Here is a 26,438-nt window from a genome sequence, read left to right on the forward strand (position 1 = left end):
CTGAAAGGTTTTAAGCAGAAGAACAAGGAAATCCATCTATCTATAATCTAAGATCCCTCTTGCTGCTCTTTGGGAGATGGTTTAGACAGAGGGAAGAGTGGAAGGAGGGAGTCCAAACGGGAGACTACTGTAGCAGTCCAAGCAAAAAGTCAAAAAGTCCAAGCAAAAGTCTAAACAGTCTGTGTGCTGGACTCTGCCATGGAGTTGAGAAAGAGGAACTGTCAATAAGACATGTCAACTAGCTTGGGTACTCACTGGGTGTGTGTGGGATGGGGGAGGGGAGTGAGACTGGGCCGAAGTTAGTGCGAAGAGAGGTGGACTTCTGAGTCTCCAGTCCCCTCAAGGGGCGGGGGGGGGGAGAGGCGTGTCAGAGGACAGAAGGAAGAAGTTTGGCGTAAGCAGCAGAAAGAAACCCGAGAGGCCAGGTGGCGACACCGAAGCCCCGCCCCCGGCTCCACCTCCTCTCCCTCTTCCCACCCACCCCCCAGCCGCGACTCATCCTCGAGGGCGGGGAGAGGTGGCATTTGAGTCCTCCGGTATCCCAGCAGGCAGTGCAGTCTGGAGACGCTGACAAAGGAGCGGAGGAGCAGTCGCAGCTGCTTTCCGAGGAGCCGGTGTTGCCGAGGTGAGAGTCCCCCACCGTCCCGTCACCCACTTCCTCCGACGTCGGGAAAACATGGAAGTTACGTGGCCGAGAGCCCCAGCCAAAAGAACGACCCGTACCCAAATCCCGGGCTCGGCTCGGTGACTTGACAGCCGGGCTCAGCGGCGCCGGGCTGCGGGTGGGCGGTGGGCAGGAGGCAGAGGGGCTCCTGACTGCCCGATCTCTGGGTGTCAGTGTCGCCGCTGCCCGCGGCTCGCGGGTGCAGGGTCCGGCCAGCTGGTATGTGGCTCTCCCTTGCCCGGGCGAAGGCAGCGTCGGGAGCCTCCGGGTGCCTGCTCGGTGGAGTTCGGTTGCCCCGGGGATGCGGCTCCAGGGACAACTCTTCGGCGGACGTTGCGAGGAGGGCTGGGAGAGGGAGGCTGGCTCCCTGTCCGGGGTGACACTGCCCTCGCCCTTCCTCCAGCCCAGCCTGTCCCCCCAGCGAGCAACTGGAAGGAAATGGGGGCGGGGGGGCTGGAGCGAGGCGTCCCGGGATGGTTTCAGCTCCGCTCCGTTTGCCTGAAGGCAGATGGAAGTGGGGTGGAGAGCCAAGGGAGGAGAGCAGAGGCTTTCTTGGAATAATGGGGTGGCGGGAGAGAGGGGGGACGTGGCCTGTATCCTTTCCCCCTCCCTGGACCTTCGCACGGATCCTGATGGTAGCACCAGCTGCTCGGCTGTAAACAGGCTCACATGACCGGTTTCACATGGAGCGGGCCGGTGTGGGGACGAGGGCTGGAGAGACCGGGCCCCAATCAGGTGGAGCTCAAGTCTGAGGGCGGACTACTCCCCTCCCAACCCTCCAGCCCCTTAATCAATGTTCTTGCATTTCTCCTTTGGGGAAAGTAACTGACATCTGCCCTCTCCAGACCGAAGGGGCATTTCTGTCCCAGTAGAACCCACGGGATCTCACGTCGGGGAGCAAGGTGGCAAATATTAAATGAAAACGCGTTCTTTGGGTTTTGCCTAGAAAGCAGTCCTGTTCTTTCAGCACGCATGCGTTCTTAAATGTGAATTCCAGACAGGAGACTTTTTCGGGCAAGGCACACATGGGGTTTAATGCATTCTTGATGAAAACCTTGTCCACACTTCCTCTAAGTTCTGGGAAATCTCTGCCTATAAAATATTACATTCAGGAAATTGAGTAAGGTGTGGACACCAACTTTTAGATTACACATATATTTGGTGTAAAGCTGTGGGAAATTTGGAAAACAGGAGACAGGGCCAAATGTGTCTCTCAAGTTATTCACATTGACATATCCAAACAGGATGGGAGATGAAACTAGTTACTGGAGCATTTCTAGAACTCTCAAAACAACAGAGGTTTACTCAAATATCAGGATATTTGAAATTTGGGAATTTTGAAATCCATGAGGGGTAGTTGTGATAGATTCCCTTTATGTGTAATGCATAATTAAATGTAATGGACAAATAGTATATAAAGGAATGCATATTTCTTCCTTAAATGGTTCAGAGAGGGGATGTGGCTCAGTGGTACAGCACTTGCTTAGCATGTGCAAGGCCCCAATTATGTATATAATTTCTAAATGGTTCTTCCCAATGTTTTATATTAAAAATTTTCAGAGCAATTTTACATTTAATTTCATTTCCTGAAAACAAAGCAATTAAACTAAAAAAATAAAAAGCAACATCATTCCTTACTAGCCCAATAAAAGAAGTAATTTGCTACCATTTTTCTGGTTTCTTTTTTTAACTTTAAGATGGAAGGTTGACTTTTAGCTCCTTCCTAAAAGTTAGCTAAGGAGCACATCACCAGCCTTGGTTTGAATCTTGTTTTGCCACCTTGTAGCATTCTGGAGAATCTTGTCCTACAATAAAGATATTAAATGATTGCCTCTTTGAGGCCCTCGATTTCTTCATCTTTGAGAAATTTTTGTTTTGATCTGTAAGGTTCTCTATAGCTTTCAAATTCCCTAAAAGAGTGCAGTTTGAATTGGGAACTAGTTTTAGACAAAATAAGTTGGTCAAATAAGGCAAGATAGAAGTATTAATTAAATAACATCCAGTAACAGGAAGTATCCGGAATGGTGATAGAAATTGTACCCTGCAGAATTCTCGTTAGGTAAATTAGCCACATAGGTTGACAGGTACCTCTCTCACTCTTCATCAGGAAATTGAAGATGCCCTCTGCTAAATCATGCCTCCCAAACTGGAAATAACAGCAACGCTTGACTTTCTTGACCTTCAGGGTGTGGTACAAAGTCTGATTCTTTCACTTATTCAGCTTCTTCCTGAATTAAGCAGGCTATGTGATTTTCCTGATGACTTAGCAGGAACAGGGGAAGGCTTAGCAGGGTCTCACTTTGGCACTCACTACCTTGGTTAGATCACCAGAGCCAGTGTGTGTTTTTCAGCTTTTTCCGGGTTCGAAATTTAATTTTGTCATCACATCTTGAAATTATCAGTGAGTCTCAGGGACTGATTCTCACCAACCAAACTCACAAAAGATTTCTGATAACATGGATGCCACGTTACTGACGGGAAGGACTACCAAGGAAACCAGAAGGTCCACGTGTAAGCTACCAGCCACCTTTGTTCTGGACTGTGTGGAAGCACGTAGAAATTGCTTGTGACCTTCCCTTTCTAGGGTCTACATGGACCACTATTTTCAGACCACTATTTTAGATTTGACAAGATTACAGCTTTATATGTAAAACCATTTCAGTGACACCCTTGTATTTGATACGTCCTAGTCACTTGATTAACTTGGCTCAGCTCTAAAGCATCTCTTAAATCTGTTTCCTCTCCATTCTTACTTCCTTAGTCTGGGTCGTCATCATCCCTTCATGCCACATTCATTCAACAGTTACTTGTTTATTTTTTTATTGTAACTACTCTAGAGTCAGGTGTTGTGCTTGATTGGTCAAGAGCAACCACTGTACTACTTCAGATCTTATCAGGTCAGTTCCCTGCTGATAGTCCTTTAGAGGGCGCGGTGGTTCATGCCGGTAGTCCTGGCAATTTGGGAGGCTGAGGCAGGAGAATCATAAGTTCAAGGCCAGCCTCGGCAACGTGGTGAGACCCCCCCATTTCAAAAAAAGAGAAAAAGAAGTCCTTCATATTTCCCCATTGCCTACTAGTGGTTCGTCCAACTTTGGCATACATCAAAATCAACTAGATGGCTCTTTAAAAACAGATGTCTGGGCCCCACTCCCAGAATTTCTGATTCAGTAGGTCTAAGGTGGAAAGCAGGAATTTCTATTTCTACCAAGCTCTCAGGGGAAGCAGTAGCTGCTGTACTGTTGAGAACCACCCGCAAAGGGAATCCTAAAGCTCCCAACTTGGCTATTTTGAGATTCTTCACTTAGATTTTCTACAATCTATGTCCAGTTTACCTTTTCAGCTTATCTCTTGCCACTCCCCAAGACCTACTGTTTTTAACCGCATGCATGTGCCAAGCTCATTGTGTCTCTGATGTCTCTACACATGTTCCTGGAATCCACCCCCACCATACCCCTGTTGCAGACTCCTATTTGGTGCGGGCAGACTGTCACTTTACTTATGCTCCCACAGGACCTTTCTCTCTCCTGGCATATCCATATCCTAATGACTGCTTTGTATCTTATTTTTCCTGCTAGATTGAGGTTGGTTTCAGAGGGCTGAGACAATGTTTTCCTCTTTTCTCCATATTCCGTAGCATAGTGTGTGGTGCTGAATAGTAAGTGCTGAGGAAATGTTTGTTGAATTTGAGATTTCAGAATTTGAGATTCTGAAACTTCTGAACATGTAGCAACATGTGTTTCATATAACGAATTAATATAGATGATGCTTTGAGAATCATTTATGCATCTTGAAATAACTGAAGACGTTGGGATGTTGTAAAACATGGAAGCATGTTTATTACAACAGGGTCATTTTTTTTTTTAAGGCTCATGTTTTTTTAAGAAGACATTACTGCTGGGCATGGCGATGTACACCTGTAATCCTAGTGGCTCAGGAGGCCAAGGCAGGAGGATCACAAATTGGAGGCTAGCGTCAGCAACTTAGGGAAGCCTGTCTCAAAATAAAATACAAAATAAGGCTGGGGATGTGGTTCAGTGGTCAAGTGCCCCTGAGTTCAATCCTGGGTATCCCCCCAAAAGACATTACTGTAGGGTATTCTTTATTAATCTTAAAACATATATCATGCAACTTTGACATCTTGAATATGGAATAGCCTACCATTACATATCATTGGTAGTGGCTAATCCCATTAGTAAGATATCAAATGACACCAAAAACATAGAAAAATATATAAGCAACATTGCCTACTATTGAGCAAGGGACATTAACATATAAAAATGAACATTATAACATTGTAAAAGAGTTGACTTTAGGAATATACCAGCCATCAAAAGTCCTAATAGATGATCCTGGGAATTCAATGAGGAAGAGAGCTGTTTTTAAAATGGGAGGCATAAAGTGTTTAATACTAGTGAAACTAAAGCCACAAAAAGTATTGTTCTTCGCTAGTTAGCATTTACTTGGCTTTGGCAAGGACTCCACCCTGTATGGAGAACAGAGATAGCCCCTGTGCCCAGATAAAAGGGGCTGGCCTGAAGGTGGAGCCTGGAGTTCTGATCAGAGTAAACAGCAAGAACCAGGGAGACAGGGGTTGGAGAATTAGCTCAGTGGCAGAGTGCTTGCCTAGCAGTGCAAGGCCCTGAGTTAGATGCTCAGCCCTGGGAAGGAAAAACCAAAAGAGCCAGGGAGAGGTGGTTAGGCAGCTGATATACTGTGTCCAAGTAGACACAGAAGAGTATACTTTGAACCATCCTTAACTTTTTTTTACATCTTGAGTCACATTGGTGCAAGAATCCCTGTAGGACCACTTATTTGACTTGATTTAATTTTTTTATGCAGCCTCTTTTTCTGCTTTTTGGTACTGGGGTACCAGCTACCTAAGATTTATTATGCATCTAATTAGGATTCTTTGCCTGTCTTATGGACAAAGTATGTCCAGGAGCACTTAACCATTGAGCCACATCCTCAGCCCGTTTTTATATTTAGAGACAGGGTCTCACTGAGTTGCGTAGGGCCTCCCTAAGTTGCTGAGGCTGGCTTTAAACTCTTGATCAGCCTCAGCCTTCCAAGCCACTGGGATTACAGGTGTGAGCCACTGCCCCTGGCTCTTGCAGCCTCCTTTTTCCAGGGGTAAAAAAGGAGAGGTGTGTTTGGAGGGAGAGGGCAGATGAGAATGTTTAAAGGGGTTTCTGTGCTCTTTAACAGTCTCTGAGTTTTGAATCTATGGTGCAAAACCTTACTGAAATACCCCTGTTTATCTGAGACTCTTATCCTGTCCTTCCTCTGCTGAAGGCAAGGGAAGGGGCAAGAATCCCAGTTTGGAGCCCTGATCTCTGGGTCGATGCGCGAAGCACGTGTGAAGCACGTGTGAAGATTTCAGTGTTGATGTTGCTTCTTGTGAGCGAGTAGTTTGCAAACCGGTCACAAGGTGGTGTGCACACATAAGGTTTTCCTTGCAGTTTCATTCAGGATTGCTTTTCTGTGCTGTTAGTACAGAGACAAGGCCATGGCAGTCTCCTGTGTCACCACCTCCCAGCTGCACTGTCTGCCTGGAAGGTCCGGGGCATGTTGGAGCCCTGGATTTCTAAACATGGCTGGCCCAGTTTGACTCTGAGGAGCCAAGGGAGATGAGAGAAATGGAAGGGAAGGGAGAGGAGACGCAGCTGGCGATGCTGATTCTCTCTGCTCTCCTCTTGCCTCAACCCAGAGCCAGCAGCCACCTAAGATTTATTGTGCATGTAATTAGGATTCTTTGCCTGTTTTGTGGACAATGTATATTTAGATATGGGGTAGGGGTAATGTTCCTTGATGGAGGAGACAGTTTTTAGTGGACAGCTGTATGGCAGCTGATAAGCTCAGTATCTGCTAAGGCCAGCACTGAGCTTGGGATCTAATGAGATACGCAAAAACAGACAAAAAATATGGCTACACCTGAAATCTGCTTGAAGACTCAAAATTAATCCACATAGAACAAATGTCAAGATATTGAATCCACACAGTAAGTGTATTAAAAAATACAACATTGGTAAGGTCCATGGAGATCAGAATATTAGAGGAGTGTTGCAAGGAGGGAGAATTAGAACCAGGCTTTGAAGAATACATAAAATTTTGCCATCCAGGGAGGAAGAATGGGGCAAACCTTGGTTATTAATGTCCTAGTGAATAGTTGTTGGCAGCTACTGCATTTCACAATCAGGAAAAGAAAGTATGTGTAACCCAACAAGTGAAATGATCGATCTCTTTTTTTTTTTTTTTTTTTCCTTATAAAACCGAAAAGGAAACATGAATCAAGACAATGCAGTCTTGGTCATGACTTGAATTTTGGATCATTCTTTGAGAATTCTGATCTTGAAAAGCCAGGAATTTTTCTAGAGACAGAGTATGTGTGGCAGTCCATACCAGGGAGGCAAGACTTTTGAACTGAAACTCAGGACATGAGGACCATAGAAGGAAGTGTAAGTCTAGAGATGAGAGGTCTGTCTCCCCTACCCTGTGCAGTGCTGGGTAACTGTCTTAACCATCCTGGTCCTGTTTTCTTCATCTGTCAAGTGAGAAAGATTGGGAGTTAACATTCTTGGACTTGGCGTGCACTTGACTTTGGAAAGAAACTTCATAAACCGATCTGCAGTGAGGTTTTACTGGCTTAGTATGTAATCTCTCCCCAGGATTTTTACACTTTATCATTTTGTAATATGGACTGGGGCAAAGAGAAAGTGTTAGTCTCCCAGAAAAACCATCAATTAAAAGCAGGTGTTATGTTTCATTATGTTTGTTGGCAGAGTTGCTAATACTGCTCTGGTGACCTGGTGCTAATTCTTTCGTAATTTCTACTGGTTGGAGTTTAGGAGGCAATTTATGTCCAAGCCAAGATAAGTGATAAATGGGAAGAGGGATATGAAAGAAATAAAAAACTGCTCAAAAATGATTGAACCCTTCTTTAATGCTGACAAGGAGATGGCCTATTTACGATCCATGGGGAAATGTGAACGTGTTCAACCAGCAAACAAAGCTTCAGAATGAAAAGAATTACTTCTAAGCCTTCTGCCAAGCTAGTAAAAATTCTGCTCTGACCTGTGCCAACTAACTTCTCCTTACTCTTAGAACCAAGAGTTTAGTGCTTGTCTACGTGGTTATTTTTGACTTCCCAGTCAGATTTGGGAACCATCTCATACTCTTTCATAACAAAAAAGTTTGGCACTAGAGTTATACATATTTCTAAGTTGCAAAGAAATCTTTTTCTCATTGTCATGAGTTTCTGTTGCATGAAAAATTTTAAGTAATTGAAATCTTATTTAATACATAGTTTAAATAAGGTTTCCAATCTGTTATTTGAGGAGCAGAAATTAGAAAATACAGTCAGCAGAATTTTTACACATTGTTCTAAATTATTTCTCCTGTTTTAAAACCAACACCCTTTCCCCTTATGCCCTAGCAGAGTTGTTATTGTTTTGTTTAATTCAGGCTTTTGTTTTTAAAGTAAGTATTCATAGGGTTCAAAATTAAAAATATAAAAGGATATCCAGAGATAACTTCCCTCCCTTTCCTGTACGCAGCCACTCAGTTTTGTTTTGTTTTTTTCTTCATGGACAATGGGGTATCCTTTCAAAGATTTTTTACTTATATCCAAGAGAACAGGTTTACATATTCTTTTTTTTTTTTTTTTTTTTTGGTACTGGGGACTGAACCACTGAGCCACATCCCCAGCCCTGTTTTGTATTTTATTAGAGACAGGGTCTCACTGAGTTGCTTAGGGCCTCGCGAAATTGCTGAGGCTGGCTTTGAACTCACAATCCTCCTGCCTCAGCCTCCCCAGCTGAGCTGCTGGGATTACAGGTGTGCGCCCACCTTACATATTCCTTTTTTCCCTTTTCCATACAAATGGTAGCACGTGCTTCCGACTGCACTTCTCCTTGCTTTTCTCATTTAACCCTACACCTTTTTTGGGGGTGGGGAGTTTCTGGGAATGGAACCCACGGCCTACCACTGAGTTGCACCCCCAGCCCTCACTTAACTCTACAACTTGAAGATCATGACACAAAGAGCTTCTGATTTCTTTTTGACAGATATCTGGTATCCCAGTGAATGGATCCACCATACTTAAATGAATCCCCTCTTAACGGACACTTGGGTTGTTTCCAGTCTTTTGCTTTGAATAATTAGCTTGTATTGAATGTCGAGCTCTGTTCTCTATGCTTCACATAAATCATTTGATTTAATCCTCAGCACTTCAAAGCAAACCTTTCTCACATACATAACTTCCTAGAAAAATATGCCAAATAAATTCCTTCAAGTAAACTGTGGATTCAAGGGTACGGGCATTTAATTTTGGCAGTTATAGTGGTTATGCCAATTTACATGCTCATCAGCAAGTTTAAGAATGTGCCTGGTGGCTTCCCATCGTGTGAGATCAAGCTTTAAAAAATATTTCCTGGGCTGGGGAGATAGCTCAGTTGGTAGAGTGCTTGCCTTGCAAGCACAAGGCCCTGGGTTCGATCCCCAGCACCGCAAAAAAAAAAAAAAAAAAAAAAAAAAAAAATTGCTAATCCGAAAGGTCACACACACACACACACACACACACACACACACACACACACACACACATACATCACAATATGGTTTTAGTTTCCATTTCTCTTGTGAGGTTAAACATCCTTTTGTAAACCAAAAATAATTTTTACATCCCTTTCTTAAAACAGAGTTAGCTCATTTTTATATTGGATTGGCTTTCTCAAAAATTTGTAGGTCCTCTACTAGGGAAGTTAGCCACTGTCTCTGATTCGAGTTGCAAATAATCTCTTAGTTTTGTTTATAAAGTTTTTTTCAGCTAAGGGCAGTGGTGCACACCTGTAATCCCAGCAGTTTGGGAGACTGGCAGGAGGATCTTGAGTTCAAAGCCAGCCTCAGCAACTTAGGGAGGCCCCGTCTCAAAATTAAAGGAAAAAAAAATTAAAAAGACTGGGGATGTGCCTCAGTGGTTAAGAACCCATGGGTTTAAACCCTGGTCAAAAATGATAATAATGTTTTTTCATCGTGCAGAATTTAAAGAGTTTTTGAATTTATCAGTATTTTTGGTTTCTGGTTTTATGTCATTGTTAGTCTGAGATTACAAAAAATTTTTCCCATGATTTCATGTAGTGTTTTGATAGCTTTGTTTGTTTGTTTACATTTAAAGTTTCAATCTGTTTGGAATTTACCCTGAAATAAGGAGTGAAAAATAAATTCAACTTTATTTTTGTCTACAGGGCTACTCAGTTGAACCAGTTCTCACTGATAAATCCATCTCCCACAATTCAGAGATGCTACCTTTTATCATAAACTAAACTCTCATCTCAACATAGTTTTACAATGAGACAGTGCATATTCTTTAGTGATGTCAAATTTGAATCTTTTCTTCCTAATAGCCAAGCTTCCTATGAAAATAATTATAAAGCTTAGTATTTTCTATTGAAAAAAAAATATGCCATACTTCTGAGAGCCAATTTTCCAAGGAGAAATGTATACAGCTTTGATCGAATGAAAGAAATCCAGGGCAAATTAAAATGCAGAATTAGAATTATTTAATCAGATGTTTTTCAGAATAATTTCAGTTTTATTTTATGGAAATGGATGCAGTTTAGTGTAATGGAAAGGAATTCTAGACTAGGAGACCTGCTGACCTTCCCCCACATTCAGTCTGGTGTCTTCATAATTAAACAACAACAACAAATACTTAGAACATTGCCTGGCCTACAATAAGTGCTATCTAAGAGCTTATTAATCATGCAGTCTATATAAGTAATAAAGAATTTGTAATATTATGAATTATACAAATGTTAGATGTTATTAATAACAAAAATGTCAATAGACACTATTAGCTCAGTCAAAACAAAACCCAGAAACAAATTTGACAGTTATGAACTATATATATGTTATAAAGTATATGGATATAAAGTAGACTGATTATATCTGAGACTATCTGTGAATTCAGTGCCTGTTTATTTGTCTGAAATACCTTCCTCTAAACACTTAAGTGTGTACCTATCTTTTCTTTCTTTGCTTTGGGAGGGGTGTCTTTTAAAATTTTTATAAATTGGTGCACTAATCATACATATTAATGGGATTCATTGTCATATATACATTCATCCACAGAACATAATTTGGTCAATTTAATTCCATAGTACCCATCCTTTCACTAAAGGCCACCTCACATGCCATCTCCTGGTCTCTCTTCAAGACTGAATTATTCTTGTGGTCTTCTGACTCCTTAGTACTTTTTATACAAAATGGTATGCATTATAATAGAGATAGTGTTATTATTTTCATCTCACCAGTTAAATTTGAACTTCTTGAGGGGAGGGCCTAAGTATTACTTTATCTTTGTATGGCTGCTCATCTCCTGAAATAGTTCCTGGCATAACAGCTGTCCAGCTGAAAGAAAAAAATAAAAATTTGCACATATAGTTATACAGTATCATACTTGATAAAAGTTGAAAAGGCCTCAATCAGAAGAGCATTGGAGCCCTGCTAGCTGATAAAAGCAAGTAATTTATTCATTGGTTATATTTCCCTCTGAATGTATGAGAACCTGAAATCAAAGTATTAAATGTTTTATAACCTATTTTAAAGGTGCAATCCACAGAGTGAAGCTCATTTTCTGTGATTTTTTTGGGTTTTTTGTATTTTTTTTTATTATTACAGACTGCATTTTGATTCATTGTACACAAATGGGATACATCATTTCGTATTTATGGTTGTACACAATGTAGAGTCACACCATTCGTGCAATCACACATGTACGTAGGGTGATACTGTCTGTCTCATTCCACCATCTTTCATACTGATTGTGTGTTTTAACTTTTTTTGAGCATGCTGGATCAAACCCTACGTTTTATTTTTAAAAGCCCCACTTTGGGGGTGACTTGTTGGATATGGATATTGATTAAAATGAGATTAGGAAATAAATACAGAACTATTACACTTGACAGTCAGACTTCTGCCAGCTACAACCATCTGGAACACATTCAAGTCCAGAAGGAATCCAAAAAGGCCTCTGAAGTTGGAAGAAAATAGCTCTTATGAAGCCTGTGTACTTGACATGGTGGCGCCACGCATGCCAAAGTCCGCTTAGTGACTTTGAATTTTCATAAAAAACTCCAAGTCCTGCGTAGCAAATATGGCTATTTAGCTTCCTTTCAAGACATTTTAGCTTGTTTTGAGTTTCAGTAGAAAGAAGATTAAAAGAAGTCTCCCACCCATGCTGCCATTGCACTAAATAAAGCATTGTTGACATGAGTATAAACGTGATTCTCATGTTTTTCTCCCATAAATCATGGAAACTTCCTTTGTTTTATTTATTATTTTTTCAGTCTTTTTTATTGTTTTTTAAAATCTTGTTTATTTAGTTGATTGGCTCACGTAAAAAGTTGATTGGCTCACATAAAATCAGTTGTGACGATACTTAGTTTATTCTACTTTTTAAAAAAAATATGAAGTTTCAAGAGGGATGTTCCTTTGATCTCACCTCTTCGAAAGGAGATGATCAGTTTGAGAAAGACTTCTATTTTTCCTTTATTCGGGTATTTATGTAACCTATCATAGGTTGAAATCCTGAATGTGAAAGGAACATGTATAAATTTCTTTGCATGATCTGGTCAAAGCTCTGTCAGTAAGCCAACAGGAAAGGTCAAGAGGCCTGTTTCTGTGATTCGGGGCCTATTTTCATGCACACTAAACCTGCTTTTTGTGAAGAGACTATATAGAGTAATGAAAATCAGTATCATTTGGTTTTCCTTCTCCCTTTCTCTTTCTATTTCTAGATTGCCAAAATGCTTTGGAGTTTTTAACTGAAACTAAGAAAAGTCCAAAATAGATCTGAGTCTGTAAAAACAGAAGCTGCAGCGAGGGGATTCAGTGCCAATGCATCAACAAAAAAGACAACCAGAGCTAGTGGAAGGAAATCTTCCCGTTTTTGTGTTTCCCACGGAGCTAATATTTTATGCAGATGATCAGTCAACACATAAACAAGTGTTGACTCTGTACAATCCCTATGAGTTTGCCTTGAAGTTCAAAGGTGAGTCTCCTAGGTCTTTCTTAATGAATTTTTAACTAGTCCCTACTAATTTTTTACTTATAGAAACTAATTGTTTTAAAAATACTAATGGCCATTGTGACTTTTTCTTTCAGTTTTGTGTACTACTCCAAATAAGTATGTTGTCGTTGATGCTGCAGGTGCAGTAAAGCCTCAGTGTTGTGTGGATATGTAAGTCAAAATCACTTCCTGGTAACACATTTTGGGTGCATTAATATTTGTTTTTAACTGGAAAGGGATCTTAAAGCTATTCCCACGTAGGCATTGATAATATCTTGAATTTGTGATGACATTTTGTCTATCAAAGTTTATGAAGTTTCTAAGAGATTCTAAACAAGTCAACCAAATAATATTTCATTATGTTGCCACTAATGTACATGTCAGTATTTCTTTGACTATTTCTTCCTTGTGGTTTTAGTTAAGGCAGAGATGTTTGTGAAATTCAAGTTCTGAGTTATGCCTTTTATTAATTTCTCTTGCAGTAATAGGGAATTCAGCTTTCTTTGGAACATCCTCCTATTACAATGACATTTGAGAAACTAGTAATACTGTGGCGTAAGAACAGTGGTAATGTGAGTTCATCTGAAATGATTCAGCTAATAAGCCTGGAAGTTAATCTATATAAACAGGAAGCAAAGCATGTAACTACTCATCTGTAAAAGGTTATCTGAGTGCTTCCAGATAATTTCATCTTAGAGTGTCAGATAAATGATTGTTTGTTCAAGCTGTTCATATTTAATTTTCACTTTAGAAATAGTGGTGACCAGATGGATCCATTGACCAGCCCTTAATTTAAGCTACCAAGTCAACTTTGTTTAAATCTTCTTTGAGAATAAAAAGCAGAAGCCTTTCCTCTTGAATATATTTTCTTCATCTCAAAGCTAGAAGATGATGTATCTTTGAGAACGTGTTTTTTGCACATTTCTTTCTTTCTTTTTTTGCAGTACTGGGAATTGAACCCAGGAGGGCCAAATAGCTATATTCCGACTCCCTTTTTAAATTTTTTATTTTGAGGCAGAAAATGGGTTTGCTCAGTTACCTGGGCTGGCCTTGAATTTGCCATCCTCCTGCCATAGGCTCCTGAGTCACTGGGATTACAGACGTACACCACTGGGCCCAGCTGTATATTTCTTTTCATTTTCATTCAGTCTATAATAGGCAAGGGCTATTCCATAGAAATGTAGTCTCACAATTTTGTTACCCTTGACCTAATTATTTTGTACTCCCTAGGAAGAAGAAAGTACGTCTGAAAGTGGAATTGCAAAATCTCAAAAATGACAGTGCTTTATACACTTTCCTTTTAGAAAAATACAGAGGTCTATTGTTAGACTTCTGGTACCCTGGTCAGAGTGGATTTATCACTTACTCACTTGCTTATTTTTACCTGTGTGTATGTCAATCAGTTTTTAAGTCTTGGGTGAACTTTGTTAGGCAAATAATAGATAAATGAGCCACGTACAGTGTTGCACACCCATAATTCCAGAGGCTCAGGAGGCTGAGGCAGGTGGATCACGAGTTCAAAGCCAGCCTCAGCAACTTAGCAAGGCCCTAAGCAACTCAGTGAGACCATGTCTCTAATAAAATCTAAAAAGGGCTGGGGATGTGGCTCAGTGGTTAAGCGCACCTGAGTTCAATCCCTGGTACCAAAAAAGAAACAATATAAATTTATGATAATATTTGTGGGGAAGAAATTTTCATATATTCCTAATTAGGCAATATTGCTTTATATAGATGGCCAGAAAAAAAAGGTTATTGTGTTACCTATCATTCTTTTACTTAAGACTTTTCTCAATGTTTTAGAGTATGTGCTTTCATCAAATATTTCAATTACCCATTTCTTTTTGGCTTATACTATGATTTTTTTTAGCATCATTAGTAAATTTCTATTTTTGAGTATTTGGTTATAGTCAGTTAATATTGTTTTACTGCATTGAAATCTCTTGCTGCATTCTGTTTGACAGGCCCCTAGAAACCTAAACAGTAGCTTTTGATTTTTTTGCTGCTTACAGTGTGATTCGTCATAGAGATGTTCGATCCTGTCACTATGGTGTAATAGATAAATTCCGTCTCCAAGTTTCTGAGCAAAGCCAGAGGAAGGCTTTAGGAAGGAAAGAGGTCATCGCTACTCTTCTTCCATCTGCAAAAGAACAACAAAAGGAAGAGGAGGAAAAAAGAATAAAGGAACATTTAACGGAAAGTTTATTTTTTGAGCAGTCATTTCAACCAGGTAGTATTGCATCTTATACGTTTCTAACTTTAAAATCATCAGGGGGCTAAGAATAATTGCTAAAAAGTTAATCTGACACTTTAAACCTAGTCAACTACTTCAAAACCAATCCTAGAGAATCAGGTACCTGAAATAGAGCAAAAGACCCAGATCTGGATTTTCAGAGGCGAGAATAGCCCTCAGTAGACTAGCCTGTAAGGAGAGGGCAAATGTTACTGTAGCCTTTAAAAAATGTAAATGTAAACATATATACATATTTTTTATATATATTGGAGATTATATATATACATATTTATGAGGTCGTAATTGGAGACTGTAGGCATGATCTTGTATGCTAGCAGAATTTGGCAATCCTATACTTTTGTTTCTATGACTTTCCTATATCCTTTCTCATTTAATTAGTTCGAAGGAGGAGAGAGATTGTGTTTGGCAACAGGCCAAGCTTAGTGCACTGTTCATATTATTTTGAAAAAAAAAATCTCATTAAAGTTGAAGTTAATTAAACTAAGTAGATTATAATATCCCCTGTGGGCTATTAATTGAATCCCTCTCCATTCCTCATTTCCTTCCAGCTTAGATATTCAGAAGTGTTATGATATATTCTTTCAACGCTGACACTATGCTCATATTCAACTCTTTGGACGTCATTCCCCCTCCCTCCCAACTTCTCATTATCTTCCCCCACACGGATAAGAGGAGGGAGATAAAATTTTCCATTGAAAAACATGGAAACTTTTGCATGTAGTGATATACAAATGTGATAGCAGCGGTCCTTGAAATTGTGACATATTGTATTTGAGGGATTTTTAAAAATCTACTTGTCATTACATTAATTCCTAGATCCATATCAGCTTGTTCATCTTTGAATATTTATTTCAATAAGATAGGGAATAGTGCCTTTTTGGTTTCTGTTACCAAGTGTCTTCTCAGTCCATGCAAGGAGAGCTCAGATTTCCTGGTGATACCAGGAGTACGGAGGAGTTAGTAGATTGTTTTCTTTTCAGCATGTATTGTTAATTGACAGCACCATCTTTTCATCTTTCTAAGAAAGGGAACCTTTGAGAGAACATTTTCATTTACATTTGTCAAATGTAAGTGTCAGATCAATATTGTGAGGTCAACTTACTTATGAAATCTAAGGCTCTCCCTTCAGAATGCCTCCTCTGAAACAAGAAGGGCTATTGCATGAGCATTTGTTTTTCTTTGACATTAAATTCATCCATTCAAGGGGTCATTGGTACTCATTTTGTATTTATTAATAGATTGGTTTAATAGCCAAGAATATAAAGGTTAAGATTTAACAGTGTATGTACATGTACATAAGGAGAACTTTATTGTTTGATTTTTTAATTTCTTGGAAATCATCCTAAAAGGCTAAAAAATTACAATAGGTATTGTTTTATTCTTCTTTTACTTTTGTAACGAACTTCGACATCCAAAGTATCTGAGAGAATTCTAACTGTAAAATTGGAGTAGGTAGATGAATGAAGATAGGTGACATTGGCCTAACATGCAGTGGTTTCTATTTTGGAGAGGAAAACATCTCTCAGTCATTCATGTCAGAAAGTTCATGGAAGGCAGGCACTTTGTCTTGTTCACCACTATGTCCTCAGTACTAGCACAGTGCCTGGTCCAGAGTAGTTACACAGTAAATGCATGAACGGACTGAATAGAGGCCCACTCACAATCCTGGCCAACATGCCCCATTGATGGGTAGTTACCCCACTATAGCTAATAATCTGGAAATAATTGAGTAGTTTTTATTTTCTTTAAGTATAATGATGACTGACTGGGTCTAGGTTGACAAAGTGATATCTTAAAATTTCTCCTATTAAATTAATAATCATTAATCATTTCTAGTATATAGATTGTTTTTTTCATTAAGTTTCTCTGAACCAAAATGTCAAAATAAGTTGAGATTGTTTTCTGGAGGATTTTTTTTTTCTGGGAGGTTTTAAAATGTCAATATTTTTTCAAGTTATTAGCTTCGAAAACATTTCAATAAAAAGCATATTAGAGGCATTGGAAATATAACAGTGTCATGAGACTACCAGTAAAAAATAGTTGAAGACTACATTATGAAAAATTTGGATTTTAAAACATTGAAAGTTGGTAAAATGAGAATTTTTTTCTCAAGATTATCGTATAAAAGACATACGGCAGTAACAAATTCCCAAAAGAAAAAGAACACCTTTAATCCCACACACTTAGCAAATCTCCTTATGTAAGTGTTCCATGTTACTTTCCACACCATTCCAATGTGTAGAAATACAATTTTATGTTTTGTGAGTTTTTTCATTTAATAGAAATTTAACTGTTAAATTAAGAGAAACCTACAAAGTATACTTTAATAAAATGCTAGAGCCCAGGTTATTAAAAAGAGGTAAAAAGATATAACTGAATCTTAATTACATTACTAATAAACTGCCATGTCTTTGCTATGTTTGAGTCTTTGCCCTCTGGCTCAAGAAAATGATGCTCTTTATTATTTTTTATAATAATGCAAAATTGAAAATGACCCCAAAGCCCATCAATTTGGGAAATGATTAAATTAATAGTGTTCGTAAGCTGGGATGCCTGGCAGGAATTTACGAGGATCAGATAGAATGATAGATGTTTATGTATCAACACAGAAAAAGCTTCAAATGTATTTCTTAGTGAACGGTGAAAAACAGTTATGTAATGGTATATATAATATGTTCTCCTTTATGTAAAGAATTATTTTACATATTTATGCAGGCATTTATGAAATCTGAAAGGATATTACCAACAGCATTACCCTATCTATAGGAGGATGAGATTATGGAGGAAACTTTGTTTTCTATATCTTGTTTTTGTGATGCTGGGGGTTGAACCCAGGACCTCATATATACTAGGCAAGCATTCTAACATTATGCTACATCCCAAGCCCTGTTTTCTATATCTTTATACATTTTTCATAATCATGTACCATCAGGAAAAAGGCTATTTTCATTTTGTTTTTGGCATTTCTCTAACTACTAAATTCTTTGAAATTATCTTTATTGTAAGTTTGTACTATGTGGTGTAATTGTCACAAATCATAAATATTTTCCTTGAAAATTCATCTTTGATTTATTAACTAAAATGAGATGGTTTTTTTTAAAGATACTTATACTATTATTTCATCCCAAGCAATAATCATTATGAAATTTGAATTTGTTTTTTACCTATCTGGCGTTGGTGAGGTTCAATTAGACTTTCCAACAGCTGAGGTATTAATAATTTAGAAAAGCATCATTTAATAATAGAATGAACTGTTATTTCATTAATAAAACACCAAGATTGTGTTGCTGTTGGCTATTTTTAATGAAAGGAACATAAGTGAGAAAAGCCATATAACAGAAAATGGTGTTATTGAGTTTCCTAAAAAGAAGAGTAAGTTTGTTGCATATATATATATATATATATATATATATATATATATCCAGAGCTGTAGAACAGCAGGCTTGATAGCAAATGTTTGAAAAAAAAATTTTTTTTAGTACCAGGAATTGAACCCAGGGGTGCTTAACCACTGAGCTACATCCCCAGCCTTTTAATATTTTATTTAGAGACAGGGTCTCACTGAGTTGCTTAGGGCCTCAGTAAGTTGCTGAGGCTGATTTTGAACTCGTGATCCTCCTACCTCAGCCTCCAGAGCTGCTGGAATTACAGTCATGTGCCACCACACCTGGCCTCTTAACTAATTTTTAGTGTATATTGCAATACTGTTAACTATGGGGACTTGATTGCAGAATGGATCTCTAGAACTTGTTCTCTTGTATAATCAAGAATTATACCTATTGATTAGCAATTTTATCCTTCTCCTCCAGGCCCTAGCAGCCACCATTCTCCTCTCTGGTTCTATAAGTTTGACTATTTAGATGCTTCATATAAGTAGAATCATGAAGAATTTGCTCGTCTATGACTGCCTTATTCCACTTAGCATAAATTTGCCAGACAAGCTGTTGTTTTTACAGCTTTCTTCTTTACTATGAATGGGGTAGGGCAGGGGGCATGAACTTTTATGGGCAACTGTATAACATTCAAATAGTGCTTTTTTGGTGTCTTAACATTTTTTAAGATAGTAGCAGCATGCTGTGGTTATTGGAATCAAATCTGTCTGGATTCCTCCCTGAGATATTCCCTGCAGACCTAATGTAATAGCCTCATATGGAGTACAGATGCTCCTTGATTTATGATGGCATTATGTCCCAAAGAACCCACTGTAAGTTGAACACATCAGTCAGAAATGCACCGAATACCCCTAACCTACTAGACCTCATATCTTAGCCGTACAGTCGACTATGGAATGTCAGTTGCTTCCTCTCATGATTGTGTGGCCGGCAGCAGCTGTGGCCCACTCCTGCTGTCCAGTATCATGAGAGTGTCAGGCCCCACATAACTATCCCAGAAAAGAGCAAAATCCAAAGTAGAGTTTGTACTGAATTCATAATGCATTCACACCATCTTAAGTCTAGCCATTGTTAAGTCAGGAATCATTTATAAACACAAGCCATTCTTTGGGGTACAGGAAGAAAATACTGAACATCAATTTATTTTTAGCACATTCTTTGAGAGTTCTGTTTGTATGTTTTATATTAAGCATACTAGTACAGAACTTGTGCATATGATTTATAAATACACGTGCATTAATGTTACATGCTTGAACACTTTCTACTGATGAGGGTGGGATATCAGGGTGGGGGCATTTGGTGCCCACTTTTTTCAGTAGGAACTCCCTAACTCACAGTGCCATTTTGGCATGCCATCCTGTAATGACTCAGAGCAATTAAGTTTTATAGGCTTTGAGAAAAGTGTAGCACATAGGTCTCCGTGGAATGGGAATGATGGGGAAGGGGTCAGAGAAGACAGCCAAAAGAGAATCCCAGCGAGTGATGGCCAAGTATGTTTTGTTTTGGTACTGGGGATTGAACCCAGGGGTGCTCAACCACTGAGCTACATCCCCATACCTTTTTCTCTTTTATTTTGAAACAGGTCTCACTAAGCTGCTTAGGGCCTCATTAAATTGCTGAGGCTGATCTTGAACTTGTGATCCTCCTGCCTCAGTCTCCCAAGTGGCTGGGGTTACAGGCTTGCGTGATGACGCCCAGCTGGTGGCCAGTACTTGTGAGGGAACTTTTGTCTTCAGTTTGCTTGTTTTTAGAAACAAGCTCAGGGATTTTTGTCTTTTTACAGAAAACAGAACTGTCTCCTCAGGACCTAGTTTACTAACTGTCTTCCTGGGAGTGGTGTGCATTGCAGCCCTGATGCTGCCCACGCTGGGGGATGTGGAATCGCTGGTGCCTCTCTACCTCCACTTAAGTGTGAATCAAAAATTAGTGGCTGCTTATATCTTAGGTAAGGGGTTTAAAGATGCATTGGGGACATATGTGTAGGGTTTTATGTTGGGGGGGTAGTGGGTTGGTTTCTTTTTTCAAAAACAGGTTGAAGGATTGTTCGAAAGCACATTGAGGTCTGAGGTGGGGTACATTTGAAGATTTAATTTTTGGCTTGCATTTCGTTGTCTTTGACTTGTTTATCTAGTGCCTACAACTGTATTTACTCAATTCTTTTCCTTTCACTGACTTATGGTGCTATAATGGATGTATGAAATGCATATGTTTCATAATACAGTCTTTCTACTGGCAGGAACTGCTCCTGGGGAAACACTTAGACAAGGTGTACACCATGATAAAGATGAACATGCAATGTTGCTTAATATCGTGAACCTTTCTCTTTAAACCAGTTCCCCATTTCCTGTTCATTCTTGCAGTCATCCTGGCTTGAAATCCTAGAGTTAATTATTTCAACGGAGCCAACATGTATTCAGTGCCTTGCATGTGTTGAGCATTGTGATTGTGCTGATGCATGGCTCTTTCCTCATTTCCTCCTCTCACTTCAACTCTTTCCAGTATCCTCTAAGTATTCCCTACTGTGCCCTTTCTTTTTGAAATTTCTACATTGTCTCCCTACCTTCTGTCTGTTTTCTTTCTCACTCTTCCTTCCCCTCATTCTCCTGTCCCCCACAACCATCCATCACATTGATGTCAGGTCAATATCCATCCTCTTTTGGTTTCATAACCATTCCCTACTGAAAACCTCAGAAGTTCCCCATAGTCACTGGATGAAGTTAAACTCCATAACTCAGCATTTAAGACTCTACAATCAGCTGGATGCGGTGGCACATGCCTGCAAGCCCAGCAGCTTGGGAGGCTGAGGCGGGAGGATCGGGCGTTCAAAACCAGCCTCAGCAACTTAGTGAGAGTCTATGCAACTCAGCGGGACCCTGTCTCTATATAAAACATAAAAAGGCTGGCGATGTGGCTCAGTGGGTAAGCTCCCCTGGGTTCAGGCCCCGGCAAACACACACACACACACACACACTCAACTCTCCACAATCTGAGACTTCTTGAACCAGTCTGGTCTAGCCACTTCCCTGTGTAAGTCCTTGAGTACAGATGGTTGGATTATTTATTGACTCTGGAAAAGTTCATCTAAAGTCTAGTCCTCCAAGGCCCTTGCTCATACCATGTCTTTACCTGGAATGTCTGCCCCCCCATTGTTCTGTATCTTTTCCGTGCATCTTTTAAGGGGACAACCTTCGGGGACAACTTTGTAGATTGCCCCAGTGTTACATGATCATCCTCCTTTCTCCTGTGTTTGTGACACATATGAATGTGTTTTGCTGGGGATAGAACCCAGGGCCCCACACATGCTAGGCATGTGTTCTACCACTGAGCCACAACTCCAGCCCTGTACTTTTTATCACTCGTTCTCCTCTCCATCCATTTAGGACTGAGCACATTCTTATATTATTTACATGTTCATGGTCTTGCATGCAGGATCGCTGAAGAAAAGCAGAAACCCTGTGCTTCTGTCTCTGTGGCCCTACGGCCCTGATACAAATAGCCTCTTGAAGCTTCTGTTGCCGAAGCTTGCTGGCTTTATTGACACTTTAAAATGGCATGTCTGCTATAATTATAGCTGATGTGACTGGATAAAGTAGGAGGTATGTGTGATGGTGAGATGAACTATGGCCAGACATTAGTGATTTAATTAAAATCTATTCAGTGACTGCCCCTTGCTGTGAATTGGATTTTTTTCTGTATAATATCACCTAAATTCAAATTGACTTTGGGGTCTTGGTAGAGTGTCTGCCTATGTATTAGACTTTTGAATTCATTGAGGCCTGAAGAATTGCTTGTTGAATGGAAGAGGCTGTCAAATGCATGTCTTTAACTGTTGTCTCTTTTTCCTTTCAGGTCTTATCACAATGGCTATACTTAGAACGTGAGCAAGGATTTCAACTGACTTCTAAAGTAAATTTATCTTGAAACTATGAATGTGGACTGCCTTTTATCTCTATTCACTCCATTAACATGCCACAAACTATTGAATGATTTCAAATAACTGCAAATGTATAATATATATTTTAAATTTCTCTATAATTTTATTTGAAGGACGCCAGCACATTATGTTACAGACAGCAAGGATGCTTCTGAGTGACACCTAGGAAACTATTTGAAGAAATTCTTTTTATATCTATGCCTGTTGTGCAAAAGACTTTAAAACATTTGTTATTTTCTCATCATTTTTCTAATCCACTTTGATTGATAAGAGTCGTGTGTCCTTCAAAGCTAAAGGCTGAAAAGAACAAAATGACCAGCCTAAAAATAAAATTACATTGACTTCCTAGCTACACACATCAATGTTACTATGTAAAGTATACCTTGCCCTCTATTATTGTAAACAGTTGCTATGGTGTTTCTGAGAGTTTTACAGTTAACGTGTGGAGGGTTAAAAAAGTCTAAGGTACTAAGGGATCATGCTTATCCTAGGGTCTCACAGAAGATAGGACATATTTAATTCATCTTGTGAACTACAGATGGGTTGTGGTCCATACACCAAGCATATGGGTTTTTTAAAAAACCTAATTGAAGTAGGTTGACCTATTTGGTCCAGAGTTCTAATGGAAGGTAGGCATTTGTTTAGTTAGTTGGTTTGCCCTGGCTTTACCTCGGGTTAATGCTTTATGTTAATAGGGGGGGAAATCCCTTTATCTTTTCTCCCAAGACCCTTGCCTGCCTGACTGTAAGTGACTTGCCCAGATTGGGATTATCAGGTATCAGATGGTTTCTGTGGAGATGACTTTTTCACCTTTAAATTCTTAAGCTGAGAATGGAAAACCCTTGATACCTGTGTCTATTTTATATCAGTCACTGAGACATTTTTTAAGTTTTTATTTATTAAAGTTTTTATTTATTAAAACAACTTTACCAAAAAGTCCCCTAAGCACAACTATTTACATTTCTTTGTAGCCTCTTCTGATCTCTAATACACATATATATATGCACACACATATGTGTATATATATGTATATAAAATGCAGTTTTAACTGTTATTGTCATACCAACTGATCTTTTTGTCTTAGGATTTTTATCTGAAAGCACAATGCATTGAGAGTCTCTTGAAAATCATCTTTCAGATCTTTTTACAGAATGAATTTATGCACTGCTACTGTAGCATTCTCAAGGAATATTCGTAAACACAAATGTACGCCTGAAGTTGGTTTTTGGAGGAAACAGTTCTGCTTCTAAAAGCTTTTATGTCTAGTCTTTCATAGAAAATCATGTTTAACCATTTGGGGAGCATAAATCATTCAGTGGCTCATGTCTGTACATTGTTTAATGACCGAGAAGCACATAAATATAATCTACTTTGAACTTTGTTTAAAAAATCTTATGTTTGGGAGGCTCTCTTGTTTCTCTATCCATTTTTCAAACTGTGTGTGTGTGTGTGTGTGTGTGTGTGTGTGTGTGTGTGTGTGGTAACATTGCAAAGAATAGAAATTACTTTTAAAAAATAAAAGAAAATGGAGGCCTGAGTTTCACATTGATTTAAACAGTTTATTTGGTTTAACTCAGGGGAACTCAAAGAATTTTAACTCTCCTATTAAAGTTGTCTCATATTTCTATGAATTAAGTAGGGAAAATAAGAACAGTGAAATATATGAGCTAGAAATGTCCTTAGTTTCTTATTTTACCAAGGTGGTTAATTTTTTATTTTTTTTGTACTGGGGATTGAACCAAGGGGTGCTTTGCCACTGAGCCACATCCCAGGTCCTTTTTAAAATTTTAATTTTGACACCACTTCTCACAAAGTTGCTTAGATCCTAGCTAAGTTGCTAAGGTTGGCCTTGAACTTGCAATCCCTCTGCCTTACCCTCCCTAGTAGCTAAGATCACAGGTGTGTGATCCTTTTTAAAATATCTTTTTGTAGGCGGACACAACGTCTTTATTTATTTTTATGCAGTGCTGAGGATCGAACCCAGTTTCTCACATGTGCTAGACAAGTGCTCTACCACTGAGCCACAACCCCAGCCCATAATTCATTCTTTTTTTGGGGGGGGGGGGATACCAGGGATTGAACTCAGGCACTCGAACACTGAGCCACATCCCCAGCCCTATTTTGTTTTTTATTTAGAGACAGGGTCTCACTGAGTTGCTTAGCACCTCGCCGTTGCTGAGGCTGGCTTTGAACTCTGGATCCTCCTGCCTCAGCCTCCTGAGCTGCTGGGATTACAGACATGCGTCACCATGCCTGGCTCCATAACTCATTCTGAATTTAACTTTTTGAATAGGTAACAGACATACTTCAAAAATTAAAAGCTATAAAAAGGTATGGAGTGAAAAATCACACCTTCCCACCCTGTCTACCCAGCCCTACAAATGAACACTTTTATCAGTTTAAATATACTTCCGATGTTTCTTTATGTAAAAAAAATGTAGTCTTATTTCCTTTATATCCAAATGATAAGAATTTTGTGAGTAGAGAGCTGGGACTTGAGATAGCTCTGGCTCAGTGAGTTTGGTTTATACATGCAGAAGAAAAGGCAAGGAAGTACATGCCACCAGGTGAGGAGACTGGTTTTGGAATGACATTTACAGAGAGATTTGAGGCTGTGATGTGTGCCATGAAGAAAATGTTTTGCTGCCATAATTCAAGGGGAAGAAAGTAGAATGTGAAAGAAGTAGCAAACTGGCCAAGGGGCCATAGGTATTTCTAAGTTCAATCATGGAAGAAGCAATGAACTGGTTGTCATTGTGAAATCAAATATGACTCATCCTGAAAGTGGCTGGCAAACAGGAAACATGCAGCAAGAGACATGGCAATGGTTGTAATTATCTGTCACTGCAGGTGTTTCTGCCACCTCGAAACGGTTAGGTCAGCACAATCCCGCCACCCTCGTTCACTTCAAGAGGAGTTGTAGCAAGTCAGCATGTAGGTTTCTAGAAGGATTCTGGAAGTGCCCCTAGAAATTTTCCTTCGCCAAGCAATTAAGGAGGATAGGACTATAGCAGCCGCTGAGGGACTGAGGGATAGCTACAGGGTTTCTGCACACCCAGGGAAACAGGTTAGGCTTTCAGAATGTCACTATTGCCAAAGAGAGTGAAGATTTCAAGTATCACCCAACGCCCTGACATGTAGGGAGAACATGCCTCAAAAGAACAATTTAGACCTAAGGAGAAGTTGGGTGAAACTGGCTAGAAGATTGAAAATGGAGGAGCCCAGTAGGGCCTGGCTGGATGATACTAGCAGCAGAAATGTCAAATCTGTGATTATTGCACTAGGAAGATATTTGCTACACCTATGAGCTGGGAGTGATAAACAACATACCAGAGCACAACTTCCGTCTATGGGACTAAGTGCCAAAGAGAAAAACAAAAGAGTTGACCCAGCTACAGAGCATTAGGATGAGGCCTTGTCTGGTGACCACATCAAAGATCCTTTAAGCCATAGGCAGAGAAAGGAAGACTCAATGAGGACACTGTTTAGAGAGGCTTTCTGTGATGAAGAGAACAAAAATGAATGGACTAAACTCAATTTGGCTATTTCCCTTATTTTGTTCTTTTGTTTTTTCTCTGATTTGCCCATCATTTAGCTAATCACAAAATCCAACAAAAAAACTTCACCAAATTAAAGGGCACCAGCTCTGGGCTATGTCAGCTTCAGTACCTAATAAAAACTGGGCCCAGTTTCAGGAAGATGATGGCAGGGAATGTCCAGCTCACTCAATGTATTTTCCAATTAGCTGAGCAATTGCTTTGTGAATCACTGACTTAATGAGAACAAGCGAGGCAGTTCAGGCTGTGATCAAGCTAGGTGGCAGGCAAGCCTGTTTCAATAGAGTGAAAAGAATAAATGATTTCAGGAGGACAGACGTAGATTTTAGTCCAACAACGTAGAGAAAAACGGTGCAAAATCCCACTTGACAAAGTGTGAACTGTGGTAATGTTAAGAAAAACATGCGGAACCCTGGAGTAGATGGCGGAATGCAAATTCAGTGCATACATGTGGAGGAAATCCCACAGTAAATCACTTTTTTTTGGTCAATTTTTTGTTGTTCTATTTACTTATACAGTAAATCACTTTTGCACAATCATAAGTTATGGGAGATCAAGGCTTAGAGAATTTAA

General features: G+C 39.5%; 2 protein-coding genes across 3 annotated transcripts in view; one reads left to right on the plus strand and one right to left on the minus strand.

Annotated features, from left to right (window-relative positions):
* The window catches only part of LOC306651788 (P2R1A-PPP2R2A-interacting phosphatase regulator 1-like), a 116,963-nt gene that overhangs the window by 10,707 nt on the left and 79,818 nt on the right, over nt 1–26,438 (minus strand). Inside the window, exon 9 of the mRNA XM_079124637.1 lies at nt 10,972–11,071. Coding sequence (XP_078980763.1) covers nt 10,975–11,071 — 97 coding nt within the window. The 3' untranslated portion in view covers nt 10,972–10,974. The remainder of the gene's footprint in view (nt 1–10,971; nt 11,072–26,438) is intronic.
* On the plus strand, nt 489–24,200 carry MOSPD1 (motile sperm domain containing 1). Of its 2 annotated transcripts, XM_079124635.1 has the most exons (6): nt 489–625; nt 12,460–12,713; nt 12,827–12,902; nt 14,741–14,958; nt 20,158–20,319; nt 22,224–24,197. In XM_079124635.1, the coding sequence occupies exons 2-6, from the start codon at nt 12,560–12,562 to the stop codon at nt 22,253–22,255; spliced, it is 642 nt and encodes a 213-aa protein (XP_078980761.1). In that variant the 5' UTR covers nt 489–625; nt 12,460–12,559; the 3' UTR covers nt 22,256–24,197. The 2 variants fall into 2 exon arrangements, with proteins under 2 accessions (XP_078980761.1, XP_078980762.1); XM_079124636.1 differs by lacking the exon at nt 20,158–20,319 and having other exon boundaries at nt 22,224–24,200.

This window comes from Sciurus vulgaris, assembly GCF_902686455.1.
Source record: "Sciurus vulgaris genome assembly, chromosome: X".
Taxonomy (NCBI): domain Eukaryota; kingdom Metazoa; phylum Chordata; class Mammalia; order Rodentia; family Sciuridae; genus Sciurus; species Sciurus vulgaris.

Bases quoted from the DNA above. Each gene is read 5' to 3' on its own strand.
- MOSPD1 (XM_079124635.1), top strand. From the start codon at position 12,560: ATGCATCAACAAAAAAGACAACCAGAGCTAGTGGAAGGAAATCTTCCC. The intron at 12,714-12,826 runs GTGAGTCTCCTA...TTTTTCTTTCAG, and splicing joins GTTTGCCTTGAAGTTCAAAG to TTTTGTGTACTACTCCAAAT. The intron at 20,320-22,223 runs GTAAGGGGTTTA...TTTTCCTTTCAG, and splicing joins AGTGGCTGCTTATATCTTAG to GTCTTATCACAATGGCTATA.